Raw genomic sequence first — 22249 nt, 5'->3', positions numbered from 1 at the left:
GTATAGATATAGATATATAGCATAGGTTAAGATACAGACAGACATAAATATACAGCTACAGTATAGACATACAGTACAGATAAAGACATACAGACACAGATACATAGATATATAGTCTAGATACAGATATAAAGATATAGATACAGTATAGATGGAAAGGTATAGCTACAGGTATAGATACACGCTCCCCACTCGGAGAAAGCAGAGGCCAGGGAGAAGGCGGCCGTCTACCAATCAGGAAGAGAGCTCCCAGCAGAATGCAAGCAGGCATCGCCCTCCTCCCCGAGGTCCGTCCTCAGAGCTGCGGGTTTGTGCGCTCCAAGCTCCACCCCCCCCCCCCCCCCCCCCCCCCGCAATCAAGGGTATTTTGATAAGGCGGCCTGAGCTAAGACAAAAAACAACAACTCTCTTAGGAGGAAGAAATAGTTCAAGTAGAAGCAACTGAATGCGATTCAGAACCTTCTGGCTCTAGACACGACCTAAGACAGAAAGAAAAGGGAGGCAAAGGGCTGCCATAAAGATTCTGAAGGGAAACAATATAGAAAAGCATCTTGACAGAGCAGTTTTTTTTTAAAACCTCAGAAATGTTCGTCTCCTTAGCTTCTGCAAAAATATGGAAGAGCCTATCTTATGTTCTAAACATCCAGAAATGGGAAATTTTACTCACGCCCAGATTTCAGTCTAGGCAAGAGCCCTACCATCTACGTGTCACAAGTCACACTGGGTCCTGAAATTAAGTTACAAAACCCAAAGGATCGGGTTCTGCGCCTGTGTGTAAAACCTGGGTCAGGACTGCCTTCCCGTGTGTGGTTCTGCTGAATAAAGCTGGAGAATTCTGCGCTCAAAACGACTTCCTGAGAAGTTGCTCAAAGGACTCTCACAAACTCCTCAGTACAATGGACAATTCACATCCAGAAAATTACTAAGACAAGTCGATGCAATTTGTCCTTCTCATAAAGACATCCCATCATCTGAAGGAAGAGAGAGAGCTCTCCTACGCAACTATTGCCCTGCTTCCTCTGGGGACACTTTCCATTCTCACCACAGAGTACGAGTCTGTGATGACACAGGGAGGGAACATTACACAAACCTAAGAGCTACTAGTCACCTTCTGCTTTGCTATAAATGTTGACACGGGCAAATATACATTCCTCTTAAAATTTATACAGCAATTAGATCCTAGGCTAAGATGTGAACACCCAACTTTTTGCCCCAAGTCCATTTCTCCGGCTAGGTTATGAATCCCAAGGCCAACCCGAGCCTAGATCTTTTCTTACAAAACTTGACAGGCCCTTTGCTTGGCATCATATCCCCAAATTACTCAAGGTATAAATGGATTTCTTGGCTGCTTCTCAAAACGTTGACAACAATAACACTAATAAAATACCATGTTACAGGTCTAGACACCTGTCAAACTCAACACAAATGCAAACACAGGACATGCAGAACCAAGACTTTTTTCAATTAGAGCCCTTGACAGATGGAAAGGAGAAATGTAACTCCCCAGCTTCATGGACTCAAGACTAATGCTGGCAACTCATATGGGAGGCGACACATCTCTGGCAATTTTCATAAAGGAAAGAGCCCGGGCTTTGCTTCCAATAGTCCTATGAAATTGGCCAGAAGGAAAATCAGCAAGTTCAGAAAGAAAAGAAGATTCCTTCCTCGGCATCGTTAATTCCCTAAGAATCCAATGTTTTTGTTCTGAACCACCTTTCGAGGTTGGTAAGACCCGCAGGGCGCAGCAGGGGGAAGTGGGTGGAAGGGGGACGGGCCTGGGAATCTGAATTAGAGCACATTCCGCCTGCAAACCAGGTGCTCTTGGACAAGTAGCTGAAACTCAGTCTCCAATTTTCTCTGCTGTCAAAGGAAAGAGTCACACCAATCACGCAGCGCCATTTTGGAATCAAAATAAACCCCAGAGCAGCTGTGAAATCACCTGGCACACAGTAATAGTCAAGAACCAGTATTTTGTAAACACTGAGATTTTTGCACAGTTAGCTGTGTCAGGAAACATAACGCACTCTTCTACCCAGTTACGTCTGTGGGAAGTCATTTGACAAGGCACTTAAAGCTACTTAAAATCTGTGATGTGCCAGGGAAAAAAGCATGGTGATTTTCTTTTTGCTATTTCCAGGTCAGGGCAAATATAATGGTAAGCTCTTAGTCTGGATACTCAGGTGCATGGGTGAGTGGTTGGACTTATGGATGGATGGATGGATGGATGCGTGGATGAATGGATGAATGGATGGGTAGATGGATGGATGGGTGGATGGGTGGGTGGATGGGTGGATGGGTGGGTGGATGGATGGATGGATGGATGGATAGGTGAATGGATGGATAGGTGGATGGATGGGTAGGTGGATGGATAGGTGGATGGATGGATAGATGGATGGATGGATGGATGGATGGATGGATGGATGGATGGATGGATAGGTGGATGGATGGATAGGTGGATGGATGGGTAGGTGGATGGATGGGTAGGTGGATGGATAGGTGGATGGATGGATAGGTGGATGGATGGATAGATGGATGGATGGATGGATGGATAGGTGGATGGATGGATAGGTGGATGGATGGGTAGATGGATGGATAGGTGGATGGATGGGTAGATGGATGGATGGGTAGATGGATGGATAGGAGGATGGATGGATGGGTGGATGGATGGATAGATGGATGGATGGATGGATGGATGGATGGATGGATAGGTGGATGGATGGATGGGTGGATGGATGGATGGATGGATGGATGGATGGGTGGATGGGTGGATGGATGGATGGATGGATAGGTGGGTGGGTGGATGGATGGATGGATGGATAGGTGGGTGGATGGATGGATGGATAGGTGGATGGATGGATGGATGGATGGATGGATAGGTGGATGGATGGATGGATGGATGGATGGATGGATAGGTGGATGGATGGATGGATGGATGGATGGATGGATAGGTGGATGGATGCATAGGTGGGTGGCTGGATGGATGGATGGATGGATAGGTGGATGGATGCATAGGTGGGTGGCTGGATGGATGGATGGATGGATAGGTGGATGGATGCATAGGTGGGTGGCTGGATGGATGGGTGGGTGGATGGATGGATGGGTGGGTGAATGGGTGGGTGGATGGATGTATGGAGTTAAGGATATGGATGGAAATGGATAGAGATGGACGGGTGGATGGACGTGTGAATGGACAGATATAGGTTTAGGAACTTACTCGCATGACTGTGAAATTCCTCAAGAAAAAGAATATAACCAAGTCCCAATCTGTTGTGTCTTTCCTTTCTGAACCCCTGATTCCAAAGGAACCAGGTGAACTTCTCCAGAGCCTCCAGCGCTGCTTTCTCGTTTGGCCAACCCCGTTCCGGGAGGGCGTGGGTTCTCCCCGCCACAGAGAGCGTTCTGAGGTTACCACGTTTAATCTCCTCGTGTTCAGATGTAAAAGCCCCCACAGAGCTGGCACAGTTTCCAGATACATCCAGGAAAAGCACCACATCTCCTTCTAAAACACACGCCAGCAGTCAGAGCGCTGGCCCTTACCTGAAGGTGGGTCCATTCTGTATTTATTCTCTTGACACCAACCAACGGGTCGAAGTCTGTAATCCAAGTAAAACAACCACTGGTCATAGGATTCAGTGTCCTCCAATCCCACATAGCGAAGGCGTAATCTTCCTCCAACATTGTCAATCACACTAACTATCCAGTACTGAAAAGGGTTTTGAGAGTCCTGGAGCTCTAGTAAGGAACCAACTGTAATGAGGTCTAGAGGGCCTTTCCCTCGCAGAGGCTGTTTAAACAGAAGCAAAACTCCTTATTTTAAACTCTATTGTAAGGTTCTCATGGAAACAGATGACAGCAGAAGATAATATTTTTTTCACACCATCATCCAAGCTATTGGCAAACAGTCTGGTGTTTCCCTCCCCCACCCCCCCCCGCCCCGCCCCCCACCGGCCCTCCCCCCCACACACACACACATACATTTTACCCCCTGGAACCAGTACCAAAACCCGAAGTGACTAGAAACTAATTGTGTGGGCCAAGTGCTCACCAAACAAATCACCCTTCCCAGAGCAAACTGCATTTGTCCAGCGTGAGGCCGAAGGTGCCGTGCGCTAGAAAACGTGGTAGCAAAATGCTGACTCTCCTGACACACGGATACATGGGATTCGGGGCAGCCATTTAGACCGTGATCAACAGACGTGTAGCTCTGAGGACCATGGCCCCACTCTCACAGTCGAGGCCCTCTCATACCTGGGTCATGTGAGCAGGCATGAACACAGGTAGATGGCAGTTCGGATGGCTAACACACGGCCACAACCAGCCATACCAGGCTACTGTGTCATCTGCACGCGCAGTCGCTTTAGAGAATACATATAAAGTGACTGCCCCGCCTTCTCAGCATATGCTCTCACAGGAAAAGGGTGTTTGTTCAGCCAGCCTTGTAGGCAACTGTGTTAAGAAATATTCAACCACAGTAAGACAAATGTGTCCTCTGGGAGATGTGATGTGTCAACCACACGATTTCAATGAAGGAGCCGCAGAGACACAAAACCACATCAGGCAAAATCGTCCCAAACAAAACCAAGGAACTATGTGACAGAGAGCAGTGTCCAAATAGCCGTATCTTTTGCCACAGGAGGGACACCTATGCTTCGTGTGAGGAGGATAATGACGTCATCCAAATCCACACCGCGTTCCTACTCGCTCAGGACGGTCTGTGCCCCTTTTTCGGGGGCTTTCTTCAAAGAGCTCTGGTGATGCAGCAATTATTTACGACAGCACAGTTCTCTGGCTGTCCTAGCCGATCAATATTGAAATGTTTTATGATAAAATTATTTTCAAATGCACCATCAAGATGGCACATTACACTATTTTATCCTCAGGGCTTTAAAATCACCTTCGCCACATTTCAGTACAGTTGGCCACCTCGCCTCCTGTTTCATAAGGGCGGCTAATTCAGTGATTACTTAATACATGTGTGTTTAAATACTGGAGTGATGCATCCAGAAGGAAATAGGTAATGGAACCATTTATGAGTAGAACAAATATGCTTAGGTGTGACCTCTACAAAACAGTTCCGCTACAGGATTTTATGCACACTTGCTACTAAAAGACAGAGTCTTATACAAGACCCTGGACGGGTATCCTAACCCCGTATTATTTTAAAATGTGTTCACCTAAAAGCAAATTTTCCACTTCACCACAGGTGAAGGGTTTTCAGTGCCATCAGAAGCCATCATCTAAGAGGGGTCCCTGTCGTGGCTCAGTGGTTGACGAATCCGACTGGGAACCATGAGGCTGTGGGTTCAATCCCTGGCCTTGCTCAGTGGGTTAAGGATCTGGCACTGCCTTGCGATGCAGCGTAGGTCGCAGACTCAGCTCAGATCCCGAGTTGCTGTGGCTGTGGTGTAGGCTGGCAGCTCCAGCTCCAGTTCGACCCCTAGCCTGGGAACCTCCATGTGTCGCAGGTCTGGTCCTAAAATAGCAAAAAAAATAATAATAATAAAAATAAAAAACCAATGATCTAAGAGATTCGGGAAAAGACAGAGGTTACAGTATCTGGACACTGCTGTCCGTGTGCTCGGGTGCCCGCAGAAGGATATGTGCAAAGGTGCCGTTAGCTGTGAGCCCGCGTAACGTGCTGCCGAGACAGAGAGTAGCTGTACAGCAATACCTACACCTTCCAGGAGGCTGGCGGGGGCCGTCCGGGAACCAGTCAAATCACGGATGAGAAATTCCGTCCAGTCTGTGTACTTCTCTTTGATTGCTGGGGAGACAGAGGGGAAAAGAAAACACACTTCAGCAAAGCACTGGAGGGGTCACCCACGGTGACCGTCCGAGCGCCGTCTGTACACGTCTTCTTTCACGACTTTTCTTCATGTTTGACGCCACCCTTACATTAAGGACTAAAATGGCAACAGCACATCTGTCGGCGAGGGGGACTTCGCACCTGCCACATAGGCATCAAGGAGTTAAAGCGTATGAGGCCCCAAAGTCTTAGCATCTGTCTGGAAACTTCTGTAAACAACAAAGCAGAGAGCACGAGGTATGAAATTGAGGCGGTTCCAAGACAAAAGAGACGAGGAAGGGATGGAAGAAAGTTTTCCAGGCAGGAAAATACAGCCAGGCTCTGCAATACCCACGAGACTTGTTACACAAGCAGAGAAGAGGACGAAGGGATTTTCAGGCCGAGAGGAACAGCAGATGCTGATTCAGGTGATGAAGGGAGCGGGGAGACGGAGAAACCCGGGGAGCCCTCGGTCCGGCCTGAGCGCAGAACCCGGCACGTGACGTCATTCGGCAGGAGGGAAGCCCGAGAAGGCAGCACACACACTTAAGAAGCAGGAAATCTCTGCCTCAAAGGAATCTGAAAATGGGAGTTCCCGCTGTGGCTCAGTGGATTACGAACCCGACTACTACACGTGAGAATGCGGGTTCGATTCCAGCCAAAAAAAAAAAAAAAGAATCTGAAAAGAGTATAAAAGGCTTACAAGGAAACAGAGGAAGCTAGCGGCAGAGAAACCAAGGTAGAGGCTGCCACACATACAAACATGACAGGCCCCCAAACAGTGGGGAGAGTGCTGAACGTGAGACACCCTTTCAAAAAAAGAACTACCAGATCCTGGAAGCCAGCATCGTGTAAGTGCTTCAAGCCCAAGACCGGAGAAAAATGTACCTTCTTGGCACAGCCCCCAATGTGCAGATGTGCCCAGGCTGAGGTTATATCCACCCACTGGGAGAGGCCCCGAGCCTTCCCACGGCACCCAGGACGCACCTCAGCCACAGGAGAGCAGCACCCAGGCCCTACCTCCCATCCTCCCACTGCGAGGCCAACTCCCATCCCACGAGGAGCAGTGGGGGCAGAGCGCTGTCCTGGGTACCACCTTCAGGACGTAGCCCCTGTGGACTCTGTTCGGGACTTGCGCAATCCATAGACTGCTGCGGTTCTTTCAGAGCAAGATGCAACTATCTCCAGCTCAAACCCAAAGGAACAGCGTTATTATTTATTTATTACTAAAGGAAACGAGGCCGTACGGGAGATGGGAAAGGCTAGCTCGCAGTGTGAGGAAGACCAGAGCTCAGAGCTGGGCTCCGCCCTCGGGGGCTCCGTGACCTTGAGTCATTCACCCCCTCTCTCTTGTACTCTTGTCTCTGGTGCTACAACATTTTGCCTGTGGGATGTTATACGCGTGAAAGAAGATGCACGGGTCAGGAAAGGATAACCATACCTGGCCCCCCTCTGCAATGAACAAACTACAGCTCTCGTCCTGTTACAAATGTACATTCACCATTACAACCTCTGAAGGGATATGCGTTACTGAGTCCCTTAAACCGCAGGCTGAAACGTTCCACGTGCTTTGGGAAAACTGCCAGCAGAAGGGGACCATGGGCGGCAACCTGCTACTTAATCCCTCACTCACCTGCGTCTCCGTCACCGTCCCCGCTGTCACCCACGACTGATTCTCAGACCCAGAGGAAAGTCCAAATGGAAAGGACTCAAGCAAAATGAAAGGGATACGGGCAAAGCTGAAACAACCCCCACTTTGCAGAAAGCAACTCACTCCTTCAACATCTTTTACCACTAGGGTTTTTTTTTTCCCCCCTCAAATAAAACCCACCTTCCTCGCTTTATACACATAGACACAGAAGGAAGGGCATGTATTTGGGCCAAAAGCTGTGTGACTGGGCTCTCTTCCATCATTAGCAAGGGCAGCGATCATGTCTCAAAGCTACGTATTCATTTCCAAATCAGCCCTGGTCACCGACTGCATGTGCGTGCCCCCCCCCCAAATTCACCTGTCGAATCCTAACTCCCAATGTGATGGTGTCAGGAGGTGGGGCCTTTGGGAAGGGATGAGGTCCTGATAGTTGAAGCCTCACGACCGGATTAACGTCCTGAAAAGAGACCCTTGAGGAGTTCCCAAATGGCCGATCGGGTTAAGGATCCAGGGCTGTCCCTGCTGTGGGGTTCGATCTCTGGCCATGGAACTTCCAGATGGCGAGGGCGAGGCCCCCAAAGAAGACGCCCAAGAGTTCCCTAAGCCTGTAATGCCCGGTGAGGACAGGGTGACAAGACGAGGTCTATAAACCAGACCCTGAATCTTTACTGACCCCTTGATCTTGGACTCCCCGCCTCCAGACCCTGAGAAATGCATTTCCATCATTGACCAGACACCAAGTCTGCGGTATTTTTGCTACAACAGCACAAGCAGACTAGAACAGCTCTCCCGTATGTATGCCCGAGGTAACTGAGAAGGCCGAAAGCAAGAGAATTCAAGGCAAGTTAACCCAAATGTATATTCAATGCTATGGGGTGGTCGCTCTCAACAAACTTCCTTCCGCCCAAGTTCAGAGGAAAGAAAAGCACAGAGCCAGCCGCAAACTCAAGTTTGCAGATGCCCATCATATAAGGAGTCTTTCCACTCGCAGCTATGATTCTCAAAGCGCTTTGCACACAGAGCAAGAGATCACTTCAACTGCAGGCATGCTAGAGAGACGACGACAATGACTGCCCCAAAAAGTTTCAAGATTAGGACAAAATCTTGTCCTAATCAGCACCCAATAAACATGCAAGCACCTCACTCTTCACGGCAGACGAATGACGATGAGCACGTGGAGGGAAAGCGGGGTTCTTCGACTGGCAGAATTTATGTCTGCATCCACCACGAGGAGAAAGCTTAACCTTCAAGAGGTGTTTCTAACATCCGTATAATCAATGTTAATGACTAATTGATTAATTAATTAATTAATTTTGGGGTCTTTTTGTCTTTTTAGCGCCGCACCTGCAGCACATGGAGGTTCCCAGGCTAGGGGTCGAATCGAAGCTGCAGCCACCGGCCTACACCACAGCCACAGCAACGAGGGATCCGAGCAGCGTCTACGACCTACACCACAGCTCAGGGCAACGTCGGATCCCTAACCCACTGAGCGAGGCCAGGGATCGATCCCACAACCTCATGGTTCCTAGTCGGATTCGTTTCCGCTGCACCACGATGGGAACTCCCAACGTTTAACTTAGAATGTGTGAAATGCAGGCGCGTCCTACGAAGAAACTTCGCGGTCGCGGTCACAGCAGGAGAAGCTGGCAATTCTGTACCTTCGGAGCCCTGGGCTCCAGAGGCCCTAAAACTGCCATTCATGTGCTTCTGCGCCAGGCTCTGAAGCCAGCTTCTGTGTGCCAGAGAACATTGAGACAAATACCTCTGCATGGAAAACATACCTGAGCCACCAGGGTACACCCATCACTCTAGGTTAAAACGTAGAAAGAAAACAGTTCTCGGGAATTTTCCTGACTTGAAAAGAACAACTGTTTCAGTCGACATTTAGTTCCCAAAACTCTAATTTTCGAATGCAAAAATCCATGACAAGTCGCGCCATACCCAAAACTACCCACACCGCAAAGGGACGATTCCAGGCAGCCGACAATATTCAAGTCAGTTAAATTCTACTACAGTAAAAACGGCCCAAACGCCCTCAGACTTCATTGCAAGAGAAGTTGATCTGTATTTTTCCACCTGGCCACGTAAATTTCTACCTAAACGTCTCTAAACCATGAACTGTAATTTTCTACGGAACACCTCTCTTCAAGGATGGTGCTGGAGAGAGAAGGATGATTGGTTTCTCTCCAATGGAAACCAAGTCCTTGCCCAACTGTCTTTAGGTTTTTGTTTTGTTTCGGGGGGATTTTTACTTTGTAAATTTTTTTTTCTTTTTTGGCCACCCTGAAGCATATGGAAGTTCCCAGGCCAGGAACTGAATCCGAGCCGCTGCTGCAACCTACTCCAAAGCTGTGGCAATGGCAGCAGGTCCTTTAACCCACTGCATGGGCCAGGGATCGAACCTGCACCTCTGCAGCGACCTGAGCTGCTGCGGTCAGGTTCTTAACCCACTGCATCACAGCGGGAGCTCCATGTTTTTCTTCAAATGATCCACATGCTAAATTTCGGGAAACTTACTGGCATCTAAGTACATCGAATGGGAACTTTAGGGCAGAAAAGAAATGATTAAAATGACTACAGTGATTAGACGATTAAAATGTAATTTTGAGTGGGTAAAAGTTTATGCACAACTTGGTAACCATTTTCCCACTTTTTTAATTTATAGAGAGAATCTCCTGGAAGCCCAAAAGAAGAATAAAATCAAGACCCTTCTACAGCCTTCCCCTGAATATGTTTTCTAGGTTCTACTCAGTTATAATATTATATAAACACTCAACTGTTTTTTGGCCATGCCCTCAGCAAGCAGAAGTTCCCTGGGCCAGGAGTCAAACCCAAGCCTAGCAGATCCTTAACTGCTAGGCCACCAGGGAACTCATCAACCTTACTTTTTTGGAAGTCGCGGTTACCGTGCTCATTTCCATTCTTCTTTCCAGGGAGGAACCCACATCTGACTGAAGGAAGCAAGCAGGAACTTGAGTTTCAGAGAAAGGAAACACATACCCTCCCCCAGCTACACCCTGACTCCTTCTGTTAAGACATTTAGGGATGACCCCAAAATCCTACAGCTGCTTTAGGAGGTTTAGAGTGCTGTCCGTCAGAAGAGTTCCAAATGCAAGGCAGAAAATGACCCCCGATTTTTCACAATCTGGGAAACCACCACTCCTGCTGGATTCCAGCCCCATGAAGCACAGATGAACAGAAACAAGCCGCTCATTCGTCATTTCTCATGGATGCTGTTTTCTGCAGACACTGGTCTGGGGGGTTGGGGATGGGGGGCTGGGGACACAAAGTGGCCTGGCAGAGTTGAGGCAGATCCCGAACCCTGAGACCCAGGCTGAGGTCAGATGGACACACTCATCTCTCCTTTCCTGTTGCCACAGGGAACAGACAGACAGCGTGCCTTTCTGCCCACGTGGAAAAAACTCGGAGAATAAGCCCCAGGAGCGGTAAGGCCACGCCACTCAAGCACACTCTGGGTAAAAGGCAGGCCTTTTAAACCCTGTACTCCTAAAGTTTAAGCTCAGGGGAGACTTTTGCTTCTTTCTGGCAATTTCAACCAACCCCTTCTTTGAATCCATGTGTCCGTCGTATTTTCAATGTGTTACTGTTACTTTCTTGCCCTCCAGCTGCTTTTGGTCCTTTCTTCGGCACATTTTTCTTACCAGATGCCACCTTCAAAAGCCCTCATTCCAGTAATCAGAGGACTTTCCCTTCCGCGCCCTGGGCTCCTGATTCCTGGGGGTGGGCAGGGAGGCTGCTCATCTGCTTCCTTGTCGCCCACATCAGAGGCTCTCCCACAGTGACCGCTGGTCCTCGGTCACGCATCAGACTTACGCTGGAGACAGAGAAAACCTGAAGGTGAGGCCGAGTCTTGGAACAGAGGGTTCTGACTCAGCGGACATCGGGCAGCTCCGGGGCGGGGGGGGGGGGGGTGTCCCTCACTCCCAAAGCCCTGCGTCTCCCAGGATGTTCCGTCCCTTTTGTCAGAGAGGAGCCCAAGTGAGGACCAGGTGCTCTTCCGTCCTGGGCTGGACCAGAGGGGTCAGAGGACAGGGCCAGGGAGGGGGTGCAACGACAGGCATCCCATTCAGCCCTGCTTCTAGCCTCCGCGTGACTCTCCCCCACGGAGCATCCAATCCAAAGTCCCAAGCCCGAGGGGGTGCCTGGCCCCTCGGCTGCAGCCCCCAGTGTCCGGGGAGCAGCCCCCACCAGCTTCCAAGCCTGCATCCACCTCAGGCCGCCAGGAACGTCGTGAAATCTCTTTTCTGCACTGGCGCCTCTTCCGTTCTTTTGTTGGTGGTTTGCGTATTTTTTATTCCTTTACTACCATTTTAATGGGGTCTCTGGAGGAAGAAGAGATAAATGAGATGGCTCAATCCACAGCAACTCCCAGCTCATGAGAGAACGGGGCCTTTACAAAAAGTGAGGAGACAGCCTCTGACTTTTCAGGATAAGATTCTTTAACACAGACTTGGCTGAAGCAACGAGGCCACGGAGCACCTTGAATTATAAATGGAAGCACTTACCCTTACTATTCAGAATCAAAGACTACAGAGTTCTCTCCCTTGGAGATTTTTTAAAGGAAAGACTCTGTATTCATTTTTCATACGGGGTTCAAATTAAATGGTTCCTCCAAACAAAAGAATTGATCATAAACTGACTCAACAAGACTGATCAGCTCTTACCACACACAATGAACCCTACCACATGCTACTGGGGTTCAACCATGCAGATAAAAAGAATTTCTGTCTTTCATAACAAATACAGCCTTGATGAAGATGTAACTTTTGAATAACGTCATAAAATCAGACACACACACACACACTCCTTAGAACCTGGAATATACACAACAGAGAAGGTTTTGAGGCTAACTTCCAGAACTCTCTTCTGTGTCATATACCTGTTTAATCACAAAAAGGAGCATTACCACTATTTTGCTCTGGAGAACAAGACCAAACAAAGACATTATCTAAGAACTGCTGGAGGCAAATAGAGCCAGAGAGAACCTTCGGTTGAAACAGACCAAAAAAAAAAAAAAAAGACGCCCTCAGAATGTTCTACATAATTACAAGAGTTAACATTTACGCTGAAATCGTTTAAACCGTGGTCAGTATTGATGCATAAATGGCCTAATTCACCCCTTGAAAAGAAAGGCTTTTGCTACTTAATCTTCTACGCATTGTTGGAATTTTCCTCAATATTGGCAATGAGACAAGAAGTTATCTTTTACTGAAACTAGCTTATTGTGGGGTCAGACGTGATCTTTTTTGTCCCTTGCGTTTTAGGGCTGCGCCCGCGGCACATGGAAATTTGCAGGCCGGGAGTCAAATCCGGGCCGCAGCTGCCAGCCTACACCACCGTCGCTGCAACGTGGGATCCGAGCCGCATCTGCGACCTACACCACAGCAACACGGGATCCCCGACCCACTGAGCGAGGCCAGGGATGGAACACACATCCCATGGATTCGAGTCGGATTCGTTTCCACTGCGCCGCAACGGGAACTCCCAGATGTGACTTTTAGTAGCAGCAATGTCACTGGATGGCTGCAAGGATTAAGGGAGAAAATACACAGGAACTTCCCACCAGTCATCAGCCGAGTGAGGCGAGTGGCAGGAAGGCAATCAACCCTCGTGCGAGGGCAGCACCCTTGGAAATGCGGTCAGTCACTCCCTCCGTCCTGTAGTCACGTGTGTACACAAGCAAGTTTTCTTCCAGAAGGACACACACACGATGTCCCCAAGCGATGTCTTAACTGAAGCTAACGATGACTTTCACTCCAAATCTAACTTTTAATAAACCGGGAAATCGAATCGATGGACACAAAACCGTGGCCACGAATATAAACTCTCAGAGTTACTATTTTATTAATTTGAAAGAGTAATACTAGAATAGCCATGCCTTCCAGGGGAGGGCGACTGTTTCACCACTGACTCTCTTGCCTGCCGCTCCCTCGCTTGGGTATCAACGCTCATTTTGCCATCGTGATCACAGCATCAAACTGGTACCAAAATAATCATAACAATCTTCCTTAAGGAAAGCAACTCCCCGTGTAAACCGTTGTGGGACTCAATGCACTTCTCTTTCCTCTTCCTGCTTCTTTGCATTATTACCAAATGGACCAGCTGCCATAGCGAAGTAAAATGCAATCGCTCTGGTTAAACTCAGCAGCAACAGTCTTAACGGGATACGTCCTGCACAAAGATCACTGCCGGAGACAGTCACTTGCTGATGTGGCTTTTTTTCTGGCTGCATCCGTGACACATCAAAGTTCCCACGTCAGTGGATCGAACCTGTGCCACGGCAATGACAACCCCGGATCCTTAACCTGCTGCACCACCAGGGAGCTCTGCTGATGTTTTTTATGAGAAGGAGATCAGTGGGGAGGAGATGAAGCCCAGGACGAACGTTTACACGAGCGGCTGTTTATGCACAACTTTAAGCTGACACCACAGAGCCATTATTTTGTCCAGAAGCCAAAGAAAATTCTGTTCTTTGTGTTACGCACCAAAGCACAGAGAAAGAAGAAAAAGAGCCCGTTTGAGGTAATCACAGAACTCAGCATCAAACCTTATTTCATCTACACGGGAGACTCCAACATGGCCTGAGCCACTGCTTTGCAATTTCACTTCGCAGGGGTTAAATTGTTCCCCCAACTCATGCACGTTGCATCTTAATGAAGGATGGACGGATTCTAACAAGCTCTCACTGCATTTCATTTTGTCTGTCTAATAAGGTAAGGACCTTACTGCTTACCCACCTGCAGGAAGGGACAGCTGAGGGGTGGGGTGTTACAGAGTATTTGGAGGCACAGCAAAGCATCCCTACCAGGGACACACAAGAGGTGAGGTGACACGTGCCTGAAGGGACCCCACCGCCACGCTCTTCAGTCACCATCCATCCCAACTGTGTCGCCCAGCTCAGGAGCACAGCCGAGTCCCGCAAGCTGGCCGTCACCCGCTGCCTGGCCTTCCCCACTCAGCCTCCCCCCACCAACCCTGGCCCCTCGGAAACCACAGCCGCTGGACTTCCACCTGCAGGGGAGAGAAAAACACTAGGCTGACCCATCACCCCCAAGTTCTGGAACCGTTCATCTTTACACAGAATAAAAAATAAAAATAAGCAAACAAACTTTAAAAACATCTTGAATTCACCTTCCCGACCATACTCTAGTTCTCTGCTCCCTTTCAAAACCCAACTTGGCAAAGACTTAATTCTTTATTCTTCTCACGCCCGCGCCCCGCACGCCCCGCACAGGCCAACCCCACTGACAACCCCCCACCCCCGACGGCGTCCCCTGAGAGCTCCGGACGGACGTGTCTCTGCTTCTCTACCCACAGCTTCTTCCCTCTAACTCCTCGCCTCCTAAGGTCCCAAGATTCAGGGTTACTTAGGGGCCGGTCCTCGGCTGGCTCTGTGGTTTTCCATGGATGAACTCCCCTGCCCTTTACCCATCGACACCAGCCACACCTGCCAGACGCAACCTCTGCTCTCAGCCTCAGGACCCCGGGTTCAGCCGCCTGCCTCACGCATGTCCCTGGAGGGCACCTCACACCCGTCATCTACAAAACCAAGCTCTGAGCTTCCTGTCACCCCACCTGCGCCTTCCCAACTGCACAGATCTGTGTCACGGTCACCACACTCAGATTCCATCACCACAGAGCAACTCCATCGTGCTAAGCAACCTCCCGCCCAAACTTTACCCCTTACCAGCCCACTCGTTCTTCGCCAGTCCGTCTCACTTCAAAAGCTGGAATCTGATATACGGCACACATGAACCTTTCCACAGAAAAGAAACTCATGGACTCGGAGAGCAGACTTGTGGCTGTCAAGGGGGAGAGGGAGGGAGTGGGAGGGACCGGGAACTGGGGTTACTGGATGCAAACTATTGCCTTTGGAGTGGACGAGCAATGAGATCCTGCTGTGGCACAGGGAACTCTCTCTCGTCACTTGTGATGGAACGTGATGGAGGATAATGTGGGGAAAAGAATGTATACATATGTGTGTGTGACTGGGTCACCGCTGTACAGTAGAAACTGACAGAACACGGTAAACCAACTACACTGGAAAAAAATAAAAATCATTTTTTAAAAAGTGTCCTCAAAAGAGAATTCTGAGACTGGCTGCACTTCACACACTGTCACGTCCTGTAGACGGCATCCAGGACGCTACATGGTCATTCATCAGGTCCCTCTATGGGTTCCCTCCGTCTTACTGCTGTACATGATTCCCCGTATGGATGGACCACTCTGCAGGCACCCGCTGAAGAGGGTCCAGGTGGCTTCCTGACATTGGCTTTGACCGACGATGCAGCCATAAGCCTTCCTGTGAAGTTCTGCGTGAGATGAGCTTCCCTTTCTCGAGGTCAAATAAGCACCCACAAGTGCTCCTGCGGGGTGGGGGGCGAGCATGGTTCTTAGAGGAAAGCCCGGACGGAGTCCAAGGCTCCCTCCACCAAGACGCCTACCCACACTGCAGCCCAGCAGTGCTCTCCGATGCTATGGGGGCTCCTTTGCATGAACCTTTGGTCTACATACGTTTCCCCCTTTCCCCAGGGAAGCCTCTTCCTAAATCTGTAACACGTGTTGTCGAAGGTATCCAGAGCCCGTGACAGCAGAGACCCCAGTGGGACCCGTCGTGCATTCGACAAACACTCCGACCCTACCTGGATAGCCGTGTGCCTGGTTAGAGATCTGTTATCAACGGATGGAAATATTTCAAAGAAGAAGAGAATGTTCGGCTGTCTCAAGGGCTCCTGGTAAGTAGGATGAAGCTGAGACTGGACATTACATCCCACAGGAGGTTCCGCCACGGGCGTGTGCTCCCCCGGCTGCCGGCAGGAGCAGAGAAGCAAAGCACTTACGAGGCACAGGCAGACCACCCCCCAAAACCATGCTTACAAGTTACACTATGACCATCGGGACATAGAAGTGCCCCTTCCTCCTCATTCTGCCAGTATTTTTGACTATCAGACTTCTCCAAATCTGATACCACGCTCGAGCACATGAAACCGACTTTTCCGTTTCCACCTTGTTGATCATCAGAGGTTTAGCATCAAAACCTGATGACAATTCAGATTTCTCTGCTGGGAACTTACTATTCACACACCTTGTATTTTTCTAGAGAGTTATCTTTCTGAAAAATATTGATTTGCAGGAGCTCTTTATTTATGATACATATTCCTTGTTAGATAGAGCTGAGCTCTTCACTATGATATTCAGCATGAGCCTTTTAAAACAAGGCATGAAAGGAGTGCCTGCTGTAGCACAGTGGGTTAAGAATCCAAATGTGGCAGCCTGAGGCGCTACGGAGGCATGGGTTCAAGCCCAGCCCAGCACCAGGGGTTAAAGGGTTTGGCATTGCCACAGCTGCAGCATAGGTTGTAGCTGCAGCTCAGATTCAATCCCTGGCCCAGGAACTTCCATATGCTGTGGGTGTGGCCATAAAAAAATTAATAAATAAAATAAATAAAACAAGGTATGGGGTCCTGTCACCCAGACACTGAATCTTGGACTAAATTTCTGACTCCTAATCCGGGCGTCACGACTTGGACCCTCCCGACCCTCCTCCCGCTGGCTCTCGACGCTGCTTTTTTTCTAAACCCTTCTCTTCGAAAGGGCTGCATCCCAAGCTTTGCACGTCTCCTTCCCTCTGCAAAGAAACATTCCCCCACCTCTCCCCAACCAGCCCCTGCCTCGTCTCACGTTCTTCTAGGTATGAAACTTGTTGAATTCAGATTAAGAACCACTGGTACCAGAGCTATTACACAGACCTTCCAATAAACTACGACTTGACAGGAGTTCCTGTCGTGACGCAGCAGAAACGAATCCGACTAGGAACCATGAGGCTGCAGGTTCGATCCTTGGCGTCGCTTGGTGGGTTAAGGATCTGGCGCTGCCATGAGCTGTGGTGTAGGTCGAAGACTCGGCTCAGATCCTGCACTGCTGTGGCTGTGGGTATAGGCCGGCAGCTATAGCTCCAATTCGACCCCTAGCCTAGAAACCTCCATATACCACAAACAAGTGTGGCCCTAAAAGGCAAAAAAACAAAACAAAACCAAACCTATGACCTGACACCACAGTATACCAACACATTTGCAGAGGAACCACCATTGCTTTTCTTCTTCTTCTTCTTCTTTAGGGCCACAGGTGTGGCATATAGAAGTCCCCAGGCTACGGGTCCAATCTGAGCTACATCTGCAACCTACACCACAGCTCACAGCAATGCCAGATCCTTAATCCACTGAGCAAGGCCAGGGATCGAACCTGCATCCTCATGGATACTAGTCGGGTATATAACCTGCTGAGGCAGGAGGGGAACTCCCCCACTGCTTTTTGCTTCTTCTTTTATTTGCCTGGATTTGTCACTGCTTACATGTGATGTAAAGTTATCGTTTAAGATTCTAGTTTCGGCATATGGAACCCAGAAAGCAAGAGCTCATTCATTTAATTGAGTCGGCATTAGATGGCTTACAAGACAAGACAGAAATATGATATTTCCCTTGAGGTCTCCTTCTGGACACTTTTCCCCCATCAGGCACCACTGATACCGTTCATCTCCCACAAGGGCACCACCCAGAGATTAAAGAAATACAAGGTACTCCATATACTATGTATCCATCCACACCTTACCCCCCAAGGACCAACTGCTTTCTCTGAAGTTCCCCAGGACCTCTTAGCACTAGAAGCAGCCGTGACTTATGAAACAGGAGCCATAAAGATAAGAACAATTTATGCCATTCTCAAGGTATAACTCATATCACTCTATATCATATCCTTAAGAGCTAGAAGATAAACAGCCGCTAAAACGCTTAGAAGAAATTTAAAACCCTATCATTGTTCACTGGTTAGAGACCTTTATCCAGTAAGGTACAGAATTTCTCTATTCTTGCACGTTTCCTGTGATTCTTCTCTGGCTGTCAAGACCTCGCTTTAGACATTCTGCTATGGCTTTAGACATTTTCCTGCTTTTCAGGAATACCCTTCCGAAGAGTCAGCGACTTTTTTTCCCTCTCTCCTAGGAAGAATCTCCTACAGGTCTTTTATTAGTGATCACTGCAAAAGAGAAGATCAAACTGACTCCTCACAAAGGTCAGAGCTCTAAGTTCAAAGGAATAAGACACTTGCTTGCTAAAAGATTTTACTCTCTTGGGTATCGCTCTCTCATCCTTGACTCACTTCTTTCCATAAAGTTACTTTCTTTGCTGCAGAAAAGCAGTTTCTGTTCCAATTTTCCCCAGCGCTCCCCTTAGGGATTTTTTCTTCTTTTTTTTTCTTTTTTTTTGTCTTTTGTCTTTTTTTTAGGGCCATACCCATGGCATATGGAGGTTCCCAGGCTAGGGGTCTAATCGGAGCTGCTGCTGCTGGCCTCCACCACAGCCAGAGCAACACCAGATCTGAGCCGCGTCTGCGACCTACACCACAGTTCACGGCAACACCGGATCCTTAACCCGCTGAGCAAGGCCAGGGATTGAACCCACAACCTCTTGGTTCCTAGTCGGATTCGTTTCCACTGGGCCACAACCAGAACTCCACGGATATGCTTTAAAAAGAAAGAAAGAAGCTTGCACACAACTTAAATGAACATGCCCTTCACACATACCTAATTACATGAGTCAGTCTATTTTTCAAGTTTTCATGACTGCCTTTTGATGATTAATTTTATGTGTCAAATTGGCTGGATCATGGTGCCCAGATATTTGGTCAGACACTATCCTTTTTCCAAGAGTATGTTTTTGGATGAGATTTATATTTTAAATGGTGGACTTGTGAGCAGACTGTCCTCCTTCGTGTGGGTGGGCCTCGTCCAATCAGTTGAAGGGCTTGATGAGAACAAAAGGGCTGACCTCCCCTGAGCAAGAGGGAGTTATGATGAGATCAAAGGAGAACTAAATAAAGGAACAAACAGATGTTCTTGTTCATGGATAGGAAGACTCAATCTTATGAAGATCTGTTCTTCCAGTCATGATCGACCGATTCAATGCTCTACAGACTCAATGCAAATCAAAACCCCAGCAAGTTATTTTGTGGATGTTGAAAAACTGACTACTCTGTGGTGTAGGTCACAGCTGCGGCTAGGATTCAATCCCTGGCCCAGGCACTTCCATACACTGTGAGTGCAGTCGTGAAATTAAATACATACATATATACATACAATTTGAGAAATGAAGAGAAATTCATAAGCTCAAATGATTATGTTAAAATAAGAAAGGCTGAAAATTAATGAGCTAAGACCCAATGATCAAAATCAGAAAAAAATTAAAACTAGAATAAACTACCTAAAAAGAAAAACATAGAAAGAATCTCTGCCCAAAATTCTTTTTAAAAGTTAATAAAATTGGCAAACCTATGCAAGGAATGTTTTTAAAAGAAGGCATCAAGAACGTTAGGAGTAAAAGAAGTTACATCTACAGATGATAAAGAACTTAAATAAGGTAACTAGAGAATACAAGCAATTTTGTGCTGATATTCTTAAAATAGAGGAAAAGGACAAATGTCTAAAAACTGACTCAAAAAAAGAGAAAACTTAAATAGTTCCAGAATCGGTAATGAAGCCGAGCACCTGAAGAATCTTATTCCTTTATCCTACTGTTTCTTCATTCATTAATCCCGATGTTTGTACACAAAATAATTAATAATAACATAGGAAACGCAATCATCCCACATCAGTTTGCAAAAATTTTAGCCATCAGTTCAACATTCAATGGCACTCTTTTTTTCAAAAAAAAAAAAAAAAAAAAGATTTTCTAGAAGCATTCCGGAGAAGCAAATGTATGCTACCCATTCAAACCTTTAAAGGGGCTTCATAAATATTTGTGGACCAACCAGCACCTATTAACATATTATGTGTCTGGCCCTGTTCAGCAGACTGATGACCTCACCAGCCGCTTCAGAGTCAACAAACATTCGATTGCAATAAAATCCAGGTCACGGGGGAGTCCAATGACCCGCCCGATGCAGACCTGTGCGCAGCCAAGAACCACAGCCGCTCCCTGGGGAGGCCTCCGGCCCTGGACCCAGTCCATGAATAGGGGCCTAGAGCAAAGCCTGCCATCCATCCCCCCTGGTCTGTGACGAGGGCACAGACCGCTGCCCAAGGTAATTTACTACGTCGACTGCAGAGCATCAGGCCTCCAAAACTTCGGGTTTCTCTATTACAGCAGCTGGCGGTGCACCTACGGATACTCTACGGCCCTACCCTAGTTACCCCAACACACTTATAAAGCGATATACACCCTCTCCTTATTCTGATGTTAAAATAATCACGCATGGAGTTCCCGTCGTGGCGCAGTGGTTAACGAATCCGACTAGGAACCATGAGGTTGCGGGTTCGGTCCCTGCCCTTGCTCAGTGGGTTAACGATCCGGCGTGGCCGTGAGCTGTGGTGTAGGTTGCAAACTCGGCTTGGATCCCGCGTTGCTGTGGCTCTGGCGTAGGCCAGTGGCTACAGCTCCAATTCAACTCCTAGCCTGGGAACCTCCATATGCCACGGGAGCGGCCCAAGAAATGGCAAAAAGACAAAAAAAAAAAATCACGCAATTTCCCGCAGCTGCTTCCTTCCACACTCATCATGTCAGCAACGCGGGCGGGTCTGTAACAAGAAAGAGCCAAAGACCGCTCAGCGAGAAAGGTAGTGGAGCCCCAGAGGCTAAACACGCCCCTGGGAAGGGCGGAGCTGTCCGCAGCTTAGACCAGGATCTCTCAGCCCTGGGACGACTGCCACTGAGGAACAGATCGGCGTGGTGGGGGGCTGTTCTCTACCCAGTCGGGTATTTACCCGTGTCCCTGGACCCGACCCTCTAATGCCAGCAATGCCAACCCCTCCTCCCTGCCAGGTGTGACAACCAAAACTGTCTCCGGGTATTGCCACATGACTCTGGGGGTGGCGGGGGGAATCCTCCCTAACTGAGACCCACTGGTTCAGACAAAATACCCAGGAAGCAGGTTCAAACACACACTTTCTTTCCTTTGGCAGAGCATTCAAATCAATATAATATTGAATATGGTAGAACTGACCTTCGTGGGATAAAGCTAAATCAAGGAAAAATCGGTCTCACCGTGGGGCAGGGGGATTCTTCACAGAGATACAGCACAACCGTATAAATGTGTTCAGTGAGGGCACTGCCATCCAACCAGACGCCCCAAGCTGACGTGATGCACAGACACGCCTCTGCCAGCACACACACACAGCCTGTCATTTCAGACCAAGGAAAAGGCTCAGGTCGGGACAAGGTGCAAAGTCCAAAGCCAGGAGCTGAGAGGCCAGTGTCGTGACACCTGCTCCCGTTGCCGGTGTCCGGCGTCTCCCTCCAGGGCGGGTCACCCTGCAATGCGCCCTCCTTTTCTGGTTCAAGGGACCTCGTCACTGTCCTGTCCCTCTAAGCAACGAAAGAATCAGACCATTGCAAAAGGGGACTCATTAACAGACTACCTTCAATGAAAAATATTTTTTCCTGGTTTTTTTTTTTTTCTTTTTAGGGCCGCACTTGGGGCCTATGGAAGTTCCCAAGCGAGGGGTTACATCAGAGCTGTAGCTGCCGGCCTCCACCCCAGCCACAGCCACACCAGATCCAAGCTGCATCGGCGACCTCCACCACAGTTCATGGCAACACTACCTCCACTGCGCGAGGCCAGGGATCGAACCCGCATCCTCATGGAGACCAGGTCAGAGTCTTAGCCCACGGAGCCACAATGGGGACTCTGCGAGATATTCTAGGGAGTCACTCTCAGTCTGTTCAAATGAAGGAAAATAGTGACGCCAGTGACAAAACAGGCCGATGATCCAAGAAACCCTGACGTTCCACGTGGGCAGCATC

General features: G+C 48.6%; 1 protein-coding gene across 3 annotated transcripts in view; it reads right to left on the bottom strand.

Annotated features, from left to right (window-relative positions):
- Positions 1-22249, bottom strand: part of SFMBT2 (Scm like with four mbt domains 2) — a 194793-nt gene that overhangs the window by 94122 nt on the left and 78422 nt on the right. The window contains exons 5-6 of one of the 3 annotated variants that reach the window (XM_047755296.1): positions 5676-5764; positions 3538-3784 (exon numbers count right to left, since the gene is read on the bottom strand). In XM_047755296.1, coding sequence (XP_047611252.1) covers positions 3538-3784; positions 5676-5764 — 336 coding nt within the window. Of the gene's footprint in view, positions 1-3537; positions 3785-5675; positions 5768-22249 lie in introns of those variants that run through there. The other 2 variants (XM_047755298.1, XM_047755297.1) reach the window with 2 other exon arrangements.

This window comes from Phacochoerus africanus, chromosome 12, assembly GCF_016906955.1.
Source record: "Phacochoerus africanus isolate WHEZ1 chromosome 12, ROS_Pafr_v1, whole genome shotgun sequence".
Classification (NCBI taxonomy): domain Eukaryota; kingdom Metazoa; phylum Chordata; class Mammalia; order Artiodactyla; family Suidae; genus Phacochoerus; species Phacochoerus africanus.
Note: the sequence above shows the minus strand (reverse complement) of the source record. Positions and strands in the feature narration are given on the sequence as shown.